The following is a 13,037-nucleotide window of genomic DNA, read 5'->3' on the forward strand; positions in this document are numbered from 1 at the left end:
CTGGTCTTTAACCAGCTCTGTATAAATATTTATTTAAAACTTCTGTTGTCTGCACTCTTCTGGGAGGGTAGGATTGATGACCCCCTTTTGACATGTAAATGAAAATAGAGTTTAGAGTTTAGGACAGGGGAAAGCCTGAGACAGGAGGTTCTTAGGTCCTCAGAGCCCTGAGTGAAGTTTTGCATATGTTCTGCACTCTGGGTTGCCTAGTCCTCCCCAATCCCTGAACTCTTTTTAGAGGTGTGTAGAGAAGAGCATTAACAACCCACTCCTGAAGGTTATAAGGCCTGAGAGTGATGTATTTCAAAAATAATATGGCAAGTATTCAAGAGCTCTTACTGCTGCCTGCTTCTCACAGGTGTAATAAAATCAGGTTTTGTTATTGTTTTTAGATCTCTGACTATATATTAAGGATCTTTGTAATTCTCCTCAATTCCTCCCAAGTAAAATAGATATTTTTTTTCTATTTGAACAACCATAATTTGTGGTTGTAGAAATTGTGGAAAATGTAAAATAGTAAAAAGGAAAGAAATCTCTTTACTGGTCACATCTACCAAAGTTGAACTATTGTCCTTATTTGGGGATTCCATCCGTTGTTTTTAATGTACTTTTTAAAAAGCATGATTAGGGGCCAAAAAAATAGTCCAATGGGTAAGGCACCCACATTACATGCAGCGGATCTTGTGTCTATTTCCCAGTATCACCACAAGCACAACTGCGTGTGGCCCCCAAACCAAATAAATAGAAAGCTTGCTTATATTACATATATCATCCTGAATCTTTTCTCTTTCTACATAAGGTTTTCTTGAATATTAAGGAAACAAGTCTGTTATATCATAGATCTCTTGTTCCCATTTGCTCAGCCAAAATGGCTTCTTGGGTTCTTGCTACACCAGATCAGAGCCTTTGCCCTGACACCCACCTTCCCCAAATGCTAAAAGATCCTTCACAGACTGCAAGACGTAGTCCTTTACTTCATCTAAGTCTTGATTTCAAGGTCACATTTTCAGTACATTTTTGTCTGACCTCCCTCTTCTGTTGTACAAAAAGAGTTAGACAATTCCTGGCGTGGATCCTGGCTTTTACCTGGCCATATGGTGGCCCCAATACAGCACCTGTTTATTATCAATATTGTCTTTCTATGAAAAAGCAAGCTAAGCATTAACATGCAGTAATTGTGCTTTTTAATTAATGTATTTATTTAAGCACCATGATTACAAACATGTTTCTACTTGGGTTTCAGTCATATAAAAAGTACACCCCCTCCACCAGTGCAACCTTCCCACCACCAATTACCCCCATTTCTTCCTCCCCTATCCCCTGCCTGTATTCAAGACAGTTATTTTATTTCTCTCACTCACTACTTATTATGATGGTAGTTGTTGGTGTAGTTATTTCTCTAAATGCATCACCAATCTTTGTGATAAGCTTCATATCATGGGCTGATCTTTTCACACCACACCTCATCGATATTGTATCGGATATTATTATTATTATACTATATTTTATTTTTATTAAATCACACAGATGAATGAGACTATTCTGTGTTTATCTCTCTGCCTCTGACTTATTTCACTCAGCATAACAGTTTCCATGTCCATCCATGTATAGGAAAATTTCATGACTTAATTTTTTCTGATGGCTGCATAGTATTTCATTTTTATACGTACCACAGTTTCTTTAGCCACTCATCTGGCTTGTTTCCAGATTAAGGCTATTGTATATAGCTGCAGTGAACATAGAAGTGCAGAGAGCATTTTTGTATTGTGTTTGGTGTTCCTAAGGTATAGCCCTAGGAGTGGTAGAGCTGGATCATATGGGAGCTCAATTTCCAGTTTTTTGAGGAATCTCCATATTGTTTTCTAAAAAGGCTGCACTTGACGGCATTCCCACCAGCAGTGAATGAGAGTTTCTTTCTCCCCACTTCCCCTCTAGTATTGATTATAATTTTTTGTGATGTGTACCAGTCTCTGTGATATGAGATGGTATCTGATTGTTGTTTTGATTTGCATCTCCCTGATGATTAGTGATGTGGAGCATCTTTTCATGTGCCTTTTGTCTGCAGTATTCTTCTTCTTCTTCTTCTTATTATTCTTATTATTATTATTATTATTATTATTATTATTGGGTTTTTGAGTCACACCCGGTGGCACTCAGAAATTATTCCTGACTCTGTGCTCAGAAGTCACTCCTGGCAGGCTTCAGGGATCATATGGGATGCCGGGATTCAAACCGGGGTCTATTCTGTGTTGGCCATGTACAAGGCAAATCCCTTACTGCTGTGTTATTGCTCTGCCACCTCCTTGTTTGCAGTCATCTTTGTAAACAAAAATAGCCACATATATCTTTGGTTTAGATTTTATTTTATTTTTAAAATTAATATATTTATGTAAGCACCATGATTACAAACATGTTTTTAGTTGGGTTTCAGTTATAAAAAAAGAACACCCTCATTACCAGTGCAACCTTCCCACCACCAATTATCCCAATCTTCTTCCTCCCCACCCCCTTCCTGTATTTGAGACAGGCATTTTATTTCTCTTACTCACTACCATTGTCATGATAGTTGCCTGTATAGTTATTCTCTAACTGAACTCTCCACTCTTTGTGATAAGCTTCATATTGTGGGCCAGTCCTTCAGTCCTCATCCCTATTTTCTTTGGGTATTATTAAAATACTGTCTTTTATTTTTTATAAATCTCATAGATGAGATAGTCTATTTCTCTGACTTATTTTACTCAGCATAATAGTTTCTATGTCTATCCATGTATTTGAAAATTTCATGAGTTAACTTTTTCCTGATGGCTGCATAGTATTCCATTGTGTTTATGTACCACATTTTCTTTAGCTACTCATTTGTTGTCCAGCATCTTGGTTATTTTTAGATTCTGGCTATTGTAAATAACACTTCAATAAATATAGTGAGCAGAAGGCATTTTTGTATTTGCTCTGTGTCCTCCTGTCCTCAAGTGTCTGGTCTGTGTTTGGTTTTAATAGTTCATTTGCTTTATGATGGCTTTGTTCTAAGGCAGCTATTTAGGGTAGAATTGTTACCTGTAACTATTATTTCTATGCTGACAGCACTGTAGTTTCCTTTTAAAAAAATCACTCTTCTCCCACTTCCCAACATTTTCATCAAAAACTTGGCCAAGTTTATTTATTTTGGCTTTTGGGTCACACCTGGTGGCACTCAGGGATTACTCCTGGTTCTACACTCAGAAGTTCTGAAAGGTGAGGAGTAGAAATGTTTCTGAAATTGCTACTCAAGAAGTGGGATAGTAAGTTCTTAAAAATTCTCCCTATAAATTTGGAGATGGCTAACAATCAGTAACTTCATTCATAGAGTTTGGTGGAGGTGGGCTGAGCTGATAGCATAACTGCAGGAACTTCATCCCTGTTTTGATGAAGAGCAGCCTTTATGGAAGAGCTTTGCTTCCTGTGGTTACAATCTTCTGTATCTCCATGGTTATTGCCAATTTGAAGCACAAATTTCTGTGAGCAAAATGGGTTCTTGTCTGTGATCTACTGTTGAATTTATCTTAATGACATCCATAAATGTTTATTTATTTGTTTTATTTGGGGCCCACACCTAGTTATGTTCAGGGTTTATTCCAGGCTCTGCAATCAGGCATCATTCTTGGCAGACACAATGGGTGGGTGGGCATATGGGATGCTGCGAATTTAACCTGGGTTGGCCATGTGCAAGGCAAGCCCCCTACCTACTGTACTGTTGCTCTGGTTCCCCTCCCATGGACTTTTGTTGATAGCTTTCACCTACTCTTGGTCATTTATACATGAAGATTTAGGGCCACCACTCTGTCCCCTATGCTTTGAAAGGACATCCTGCCCTAGGCCTACTGTTTTTTAGAGGACTCCATGTTTAGTAGGGGTGGGGAGTTAGAATGACCTGATGAACACCCACCCACACACACACACACACACACACACACACACACACACACACACACACACAATTAGCTTTTTCTATGGGAACAGGGAGGTTTTTCAAAAGGGTCCAAATTGTTCCTCTCAGTCCTTTCTCGCAGATTAGAATGAATTTTGTTCAGCTATGGGCCAAAGATAATCAAGTTCAGACTGGGTACATTTCAGTGATGGCCTTCCTCTTCCATGCAGGTTCTGTGCTAATGAGTTGGTGCTAAGATTGTCATGAGAACTGAGAGTCGCTCACATAGAATGCTGCTTGAGCCACACATAGCCTGGGGAGGGCCCTTTAGTGCACTCTGGATTCCTTTCACAATTCTTGACATGTTTCTTCCTTTCCACTTCATGAGGGAAATTAGACAAAGCCTATTTATGAGTACTTGATACATGCTTATCTTTGTAGGTTTTTTGAATTATATATAACTACCTTATTTTTATTAGTGTTTTTATTGTGATAACATTAGTTTGCATAATTGTAAATGTTTTATAATTGTAAAGTGCTTTTTATACATTTTAAAGGATATATATCCTTTTTGATATATTATGTATATATATTATATATTTTGATATATTAGGATGTATAATATTTGACATAAAAACTCTTCATTCTCTTCTAATAAGTTCACTTCTTTTTTAAATATACAATAATTCTTTCATTGAATCACCATGAAATACAAAGTTACAAAGTTGTTCATTGTTGAATTTCAATCATACAATGTCTAACCCCCTTCCCTTCAGTGTACACTTCCCAATACCAATTACTCCATTTCCTTCCCACACTTCCCCGCCCTCTCCCCTGCCTGACTCTATGCCATCTTTATTAAGATTAACCAGGAACCCTCTTATTTTTCATTTTCTTGGTTGACAGGTATAGAACAATATTCACTTTTGTTCTAAATTATTTATCTACTGAGCAGGCTTAACCCATCTACACAGGCATAACTTTCTAGTATAATAGAGACTGAAATATCTATTATATTAGAGCAATCATTAGAGCAAACTCAGTCCTTCCATGGCCATCTTCTTCACTTTATAAGACACGCATAAATTTTTTGGTGTTCAGTTTAGTCAAAGGACAGCCACAAATTTAAAATCTGTAATCCACTCTTTAGAAGTCTCAATAATACCATCTCAATAATTCCAATAATGCCATCAGAATGCATTTCAAGCCCTGATTTGCTGCTTGGAAAGCAGGTGGCCCTCTGTACTGTGAAGTGCTCAAGATTTTCCCCATCTATAACTCCCAGGTTCTCAGTTTAGGTAGACTCTAGTCTTGAAGCACTTTGCTTGTTATATGTATTGAGTATATTTATAGTAAATTAATAGGCAAGAAAAAGTTTCCAATGCTGATTAAAAAAAATAATGGACAAAAAGGAAACAACTGAAAACAGTTTTTAGAGGAAAAATGGTGCTTGTTTTGACTGAGTTCTATGAAATTTGGGTAAGCTTTCTCAGCAGTTAGTGAGCACAAGCTCTGCTGGGACACAAGCTTCATGGCTTTCAGGACAATCTTAGTGTTCAAGGGTATCATGCTAGGAATCTGTCACTATTCTACTTATCTGTCAACTTAGTCTATGAGTTAAGTTTTTGAAGAGGTCCAGAGCCTCTTTCACAGATACCCATAATGTTGCCATGAGAACATGTGTGCAGCTGGTTTTCTCCAACCCATGCCAGCAAGAACATCATCAGGGACCACTGAAGCTGTGCATGTCAGAAACGAAGGCCAGGAGTCTAATGAAGTTCATTTTTCTTCCCCCCCCCTCCCACCATCACAACCAGAGGAAAGAAACTTGACTAAATGTCAGAGATAAATTAAGTAGTTTAGGAAGTGGGAGTTTGCTCTGTTTACTTTCTGATTGTCACTCTTCTTGCTGCACAATGGGTCAGGTGCCTTTTGAGGTTCTGGTAGGGCCATTAAGTCCCTTCTGACTACCCTAGGCCCATTCCTGGACTTTGTGATGAATAAATGGTCTAGGGAAGAGACTGATTGAAAGTTCAAAACAAGAATTTTTGTCCATGATCCATGTCACAGCTCTTATTTCATGAATGAGCACTTTGCCAGAGCAATCAACTTCAGTGCTTTTCCAACCCAGGAGGTGGAGCTTCATTCCTTGCTGACATGTACTTACTTATATGGTCTTTGTTTGGAGGATGCTCTGAATTAGTCAGATTGAGAACAATCTTTGAAGCTGGATTCACTACCAACTTGCCCCCCAAAAGTTTCTTTCATATAAAATATTTTACATTTATAGTTTTAGCCTTGACATTTAGAGGCATATACATGTTATCTAATATAATTTATTTCCTTTTTCTAAGCAGTTTTATTTATTTTGGGTTTTGGGACTATACCCAGTGTTGTTTAGGGCTTACTCAAGGCTCTGAATTTAGAGATCACTCCTAATGGGTTTGATGAATTATATGGTCATATGCAAGGCATGCATGCACCTTGCTCATTGGCCCCTAAATAGTCTAAATGAAGTCTAAAGTCTAAATGAAGTCTACACTATATATGCTCTGGTGCACAGAACTTGTTTAAAACTATTTAACTACAGTATGCACATTAATTACTTTATTATGGAAATAGTTTGGATGGTTGTAATTGCAACTTCAAAATTTTAATACAGTTTCTATTCCTGATTGCCAAATGTCCCAAATCTCAGAGATTGTTTGATTGATAATTGCCTATGTCTTTATTTATTTGAATGTGACCTCTTGGTGGCTTCAGGTCACACTGGGCAAAGATCAGGTGCAGGTAGACTTTGGAGTCTTTTCTCTATATTTCTTCTTGTTCTCATTTCCAGATTTTACAGCTATATTTTTAAATTGTTATTCTCTTGGAACTTTTCCATTACTATTAAAAGAATCACCATGAGATAAATATACTCACCAGTGAGAGAAAAATATCTATGAGGTCTTAAAATATTCTGAATGATATTTTCTTTCTTTTTAGCTGTCTCCGTTATGAGGTACAGCGCCTCTGCTTTTGGGTTTGCAGTAAGTAACCTGAAATCTATCTTTATGAAGTTGTGCACGTTTTCCCCAAGTTTGCAGTCTCCCTTTGGGCCCTCCTTAGTAGAGGAGAGCTTAGAGGACAGATTTATGGAAATATACACAAAAATGACAATTTCACTGAAGTCAGCTGCACAGACACTAATTCTCAAGAACAGATTAAGGTGCCATATGATCCACGAGCAGATGAAAGGGTGATTGAGGCTTTAGTTGGGTTCCCCCACTCAAGGCTGTAGTTTTTAAATGGGTACAGAATTGGAGCAAAGCAGTAGTGATTTATATTGAGCGATTGGGTGTTACCACTGGAGCTGTTGGGGAAAAGCAGTCTTGAAGTACTTTGGGTTCTGAACCTGCTTCCTTATGGGATGTGGTGTGAGAACATCAGTATCAGCAGTTTTATAATAGGGGCATCTGGAAAGGTTTTAAGAAGTTGTTCCCATCCTTCAGCCCACCCCACCCTCAGACTCCATCTTTTAGGAATTGGTCACTGCAGTAATTCACAGAGAGTGCCTTTAAATGTTCTGAACCCGACAGTACATGTTCAAGTTCCTGAACTTATTTCTTTTCTTTGTTGTGAAAATGAACTATCTGGTGGATATTGTAGATGGTTTTCAAAATCTCTTAGAGATGTGGATTCTGTCTTTAGAAAAATGCCCCATTGTCCCACAGTAGACAAACACATGGCCTCTCCCCTCCTTCAACTATTTCTGTTTCTTTTCTCACTTTCACAATAGTCCTTGAAATAGAAACAGTTAATTTTGTATACCCTTTCAGATCACACCTTCTAGGTGATCCCACCTTAATATCTAGACTCCAGATAGAAGAGTCATATTGAGAACCAAATCACAGAATCTTTATTCCCAATCTTTAGTTTGACTTACATGGGAAAATACCGAAATTGCCATGCCTGCCACAGAAAATCTAATTCCCTTATGTGAGAACTGTGTAATCCTCCCACTACTCATTTTCTAAAGATCTGGGGATCAGGGTTCTTGGACCAGAACTTTCCCCATTACCCCCCTTCACTAAATATGGATTTCTCTGTTAGTGTAAGGTACACAGAGGGATCAAAACATTGACATGAGGCAAGCATGTGGGCCACCCAGATTCCTGATCCCTAGGGTTGTGCTCTGATGGTAATGTGGGGCTTAGATCCTACTGATGTGAAGTTTCTTTGCTTCTGGGTTCCATTCACAGCCCTATGTCTTCACATTCATGCCCCATTCATCCTGGAAAGCCACTAATGTTGTGTTTCCTTCTCCTAGTTTGATGCCATCCTCGATGTCCTGTCATCGGCAATTGTGCTGTGGCGTTACAGCAACGCGGCTGCTGTACATTCTGCCCATAGGGAATACATGTAAGTGTATTTTTGTCTTCTTCCAAGCAGCAGAACCCTTGCAAATGAAGACCATCTGTTAGCAGCTTTGGTCCCAGTTGCTTTGAGACTGATTACTAAGATCCTGGAACTTTAAGAGACCTAGTGTACACCTTTATAATTCTTGGTTTTATATTCTCTTGGCTGTGGATGGAGTATTCATTTGTTCATTCACCAGTCAAACTCATTTGTCTGTCAATTTGTTCATATATATATTTATTATATTATTATATATATATATATATTATATATATATATTTGCCCAACTGTCATTCCATTTGTTATCTTATATGTCCGGTCTCCTGTCTTTATGTTATTGGGATCTTTAGTTCTTTGCAGTCTCATGATTTTTTCTTTTCACTTAACAATGATGAGTACTCCAGCGTCATTTATAGAAGACATCACAGGGCATCAAAATGATTGCTCTTGTCTTTCATCTCTCTGTGTACTAGAGGGTACTGCTTGGCCCAGTTTGCCATATCCCAAAGGTGATGATTTTTGTCCCTGAGGGATATGTCATTGTTACTATATAAAAATGTGTCTTTATTAACTTCACTCTCTATTACACTTGTAATCCACAGGTGATAACAGCTTTTCATTTGTGATAACAGCATAGTTCCAGGGTCAAATTTGTTGGCTTTGAATCTTAGCTTCACTTGCTAGCTCTGTGATGGTCCTAGATAATTGCTACTAACCTTGTTTCCTCATCTATTGGTGAGGAAAATAGGAAAAAGCAATACCTTTACTCGGGATTTTTGTGATAATTATGAGTGAGATATATCTAGTAATCTATCATGAAATGATCACTACATGATATATATAAACAGCTGTCTATAGTGTTGTAATATATTATATTTGGCATGAAGTTTAGGAAACCTCAGAAGATACCATTAGCAATGTTTTGTTTTAGCTTTTATTTTGGGGCCCCACCTGATGGTACTCAGGGGCTACTTCCAGCTCAGTGCTCAGGGTGCGCTTGGTGGTGATTGGGGTTATGTGATGATGGGTCTCAAATCTGCCTCTCACATGCAGAGCATGCACTTCAGTCCTTTGTACTCCCTAAGAAGCCCTAACATTAAATTTTACTGGGGTTCCCCTGGGACTGAGCTATCATTACTGAGACAAAATTATTACCTTATCTTAGTGACCTTTGAACTGCTAAATACCAAAGTTAGAGCTCTGTGGCTCTGATTCATGGTGGTATCTAGAAAGAATTGAGCCTCAAGGGACATGGTGCCTCACATTAAAACTTACCAAAGTTAGGATATTTTTTGGTACTCAACTATTTCTATGACAGTCATTTGTACCAAATAAAAGCTTTGGAAATATGGTTTAATAATTTATTTGTGGATGAGGACAAAAGTTAGTGTAGTTTATTGTTGACTTTAGGTAGAGAACCAGAAATTATTTGTTTGTTTGCTTATCTATTTATTGTTTGGGATCATGTCTGAGCAATCAGGGATTGCTCCTGGCTTTGTCCATAGGAGTCCCTCTTAGTGCCGATCATATGGGATGCTAAAATTGAATCCAGGTCTCCTGCATGCAAAGCAAGTGCCTTACCTACTGTACTATTGCTCTGACACACACCAAAATTTTTTAATGTATATAAGTTCCTTTGAAAAAATTATTTAGAATATAATATATTATGAGGGCACAGATAATATTGTTTAGGATAAAATTAATTCTTTTTTATTTTAAAATTTTTATTAAAATATTTTTATTAAAAAATTAAAAACAGCAGTAAATTAAAGTTGAATAAATACTGGTCTGCCAAAGGAGCAACAAATACATTTACTCAAGCTGTGTCTAGCTATTGTTTGAGGAATGCAATATGAACAGTCTAGAGTGGAAACAAATTTCGAAGAACAGATTTTCTTTGGTCTAATAGTTAAGCTGTATGAGAGTCAACTATGGCTATTTTAGTACTTACATATGGCTGGTCCAAATCAAGAGGTGTGGCAATAGTGAAATAAACATTGGATTATTCCAAAAGCCTAGTAAAAAACTATAAAAGCTTTGCATTAATTTTTAATTTTGTTTATAAAAGGGACATTTTAGGTATATTGAGTTATAACTATTAAAATTAAATTTATTTAACTTTTAATGAAGAAACTTGTATTTAGTTAAATTGATAAAACTTGTTTTTCAGATATAAATTGTTTTATCAAAACACGTCTATAATTAGACTTACTCACTCTAGTTCTCACTCTAATTTTCTTCCCTTATGGTAATTTCAATTTTGTTGTTAGAATCCACTGCTTTTATTTTCTATTGTTTTATCCATTCATCTGTTTTATTTCTTTTTATTGTGCGACTAGGTGAAATCATCTTGTTTGTTTTTCTTCTGACTGCCTGCATTTTTCCTAATCCTCTTAAACTTTTTCCATTTTGTAGCAATGACAAAAATATCATTTTCAGCTGAATAGTTTTCCATTGTGTATAGATATTTTATTTTCATTAACTATGTGTTATTGACAAGTACTCTACTTTTACAATTATTGATAAAAAAAATTATATGTTTTTATATTCAAATCCTATTGCTGGTTTTTGTAATTAGCAATCTCGACTTTGACTCAGAAGGAATTGAGTTCCTCAATTTTTCTCTTCTGATTTGTCATCTGACTTCCTTAATGTTAAAATGAGTTTCTAAGTATTAGTTATAAAAACAGCCAATCACTATGATTTTATATAGTGTTGGGATCTTTGTGAGCATTTTCCAGGTAGTTGAGAGATTTTTCAGTATTAAATTGATAGGGGCCGGAGAGATAGTATGGAGGTAAGGCATTTGCCTTGCATTCAGAAGGTCAGTGGTTCAAATCCCGGCATCCCATATGGTTCCCTGAGCCTGCCAGGAGTGATTTCTGAGCTAGATCCAGGAGTAATCCCTGAGCACTGCTTGGTGTGACCCCCCCAAAAAAGACTGATAATTTTAATATTATCAATTGTCCTTTGTTTTATGTTTTTAATTATTTCCAAACTGGTACTATTAAAAACATATATATATATATTTTATTCACATGGCAAAAATTCATGTGGCATTTTTGATTAGGATGGTAAATTTAATGTTGTATGATTTTTACCACCACCACAACAAAAAAGCAAAAAAAAAAATACTACAGGACTATGGTGAAATTGCTATACTAACTACACTATATCTCTGTCATGGTGGTAGTTGCTCTGCTAATTTCCATGTGGCAATGCCAATGAATTCATTTGGAGATTCTTATCTTGGTATTAAAATGACACTCTCAATCCTTTGTATATTGCTGGCTTTTGTTTAAGATTTTAATCTCTGGTCCAGCCTATGTAAATGAAAAATTCATGAAATCACTGCCATATGAGAAATTGAAGCTTGCATATTAATAACCATGAATTAATTATGAGAGACAAAGCTAGAAAAATCATTGGTTTTTAGTGAGTAACTGAAAAAAACAGTGTTTAAGAGAATAAAGAAATACTCACATGATCCTTAGTTAATTTTTTTAATTTGACTCTAATTCTCAGAATGAGTCTTCAACTTGGAATTATATAGACTATAGAGGTTAGATACTCTCTTCTACCTTATTTCCTGAGGCTTGGGAGAGCAGTCAGAATTGACAGAGCATCTTATGCTGAGGATCACAGCATCACCCCTCTAGTGTATTTTGTTTCACATTTTTTTTGTTGTGGTAAAAATCATACAACATTAAATTTACCGTACTAATCAAAAACATTTCAATGAAAATAAGTACATTCACATTACTGACAACAGATCTCCAAATAGATCTTTTAAACTGAAAATGTTCACTTATCAAACAATTCATTAATTTCTTCTTCCATCCTGTCTCCTTTTTATTTCCATGAGTTTTACTGTATTAATACCTCATGTGAGCAGAGGCATGCATACTACTACATATTTCCCTTCGTGACTTAGCTTAAAGTCCCTCAAAGTACATCTATATTGTAGAATGTGTTATTCTACTTTATTAAGACTGAGTAACATTTTGTTTTATATATATGAAGCAAATTTGATTTTTTTATCTATGGATAGAATTTGGGTTGTTTTCATGTAATTGCTACTGTGAACCATGATGCTATGAACCTGGGTGTATTATGTCATGTTTTGTTCTTTTGGAGATGAACCCAGAAATGGTATCGTTGGGCCATAAGTCATATTAAATTCAATTTTCTGAGGCACTCTCATCCAATGTTTCATATTCCACAAACTATTTGTTCATTTTGGAAAATTTCAAATTTGATTAGTCATCTCATGGTGAAATGGAGAAGGAAGACCACCAGATGTATTGTCAGGGGTTGTTTAAGCAGGTGAACATGGTATAAAGAGGAGAATTGAGTTTTATTCTTAATGAAGTAATTCTAAGAATATAAAAGAATACCCAAATATCCAAACTGGGATGGTAATGGCAAGGTTAATTAATGGTGGCCATGAATTGGCTCTGAGGGAATCTTTGTCAAATTTAGGAAGAAACTAAAGGCAGTGAAGCAGGTAGTCAGTGTATACTAGGAGCATGTGTGGTAGGGGAAAGGTAATGATAAGAAGATAGTGGATGCTTTGACCTGAGGACAGCTGTGAGATTGCTGGAGATAGTTGAAGAACTGGTTTGGAATTCAGGAGGAAAACAACTTTGAGGATATGAAGAGAGAAAAGGTTCTGCCACTACTCCAGGGAGAGGAAAAAAGCTTCCTTGAAGAGTAAGTAATTATTACAGTA

The 13,037-nt window shown here is 36.5% G+C and overlaps 1 protein-coding gene across 1 annotated transcript in view; it reads left to right on the forward strand.

The window, feature by feature from the left end:
* TMEM163 (transmembrane protein 163) overlaps window positions 1-13,037 on the forward strand; it is a 230,587-nt gene that overhangs the window by 134,167 nt on the left and 83,383 nt on the right. The window contains exons 3-4 of the mRNA XM_049773019.1: window positions 6,893-6,936; window positions 8,217-8,308. Of these exons, the coding sequence (XP_049628976.1) occupies window positions 6,893-6,936; window positions 8,217-8,308 (136 nt within the window). The remainder of the gene's footprint in view (window positions 1-6,892; window positions 6,937-8,216; window positions 8,309-13,037) is intronic.

This window comes from Suncus etruscus, chromosome 5 (genome assembly GCF_024139225.1).
Source record: "Suncus etruscus isolate mSunEtr1 chromosome 5, mSunEtr1.pri.cur, whole genome shotgun sequence".
Classification (NCBI taxonomy): Eukaryota; Metazoa; Chordata; class Mammalia; order Eulipotyphla; family Soricidae; genus Suncus; species Suncus etruscus.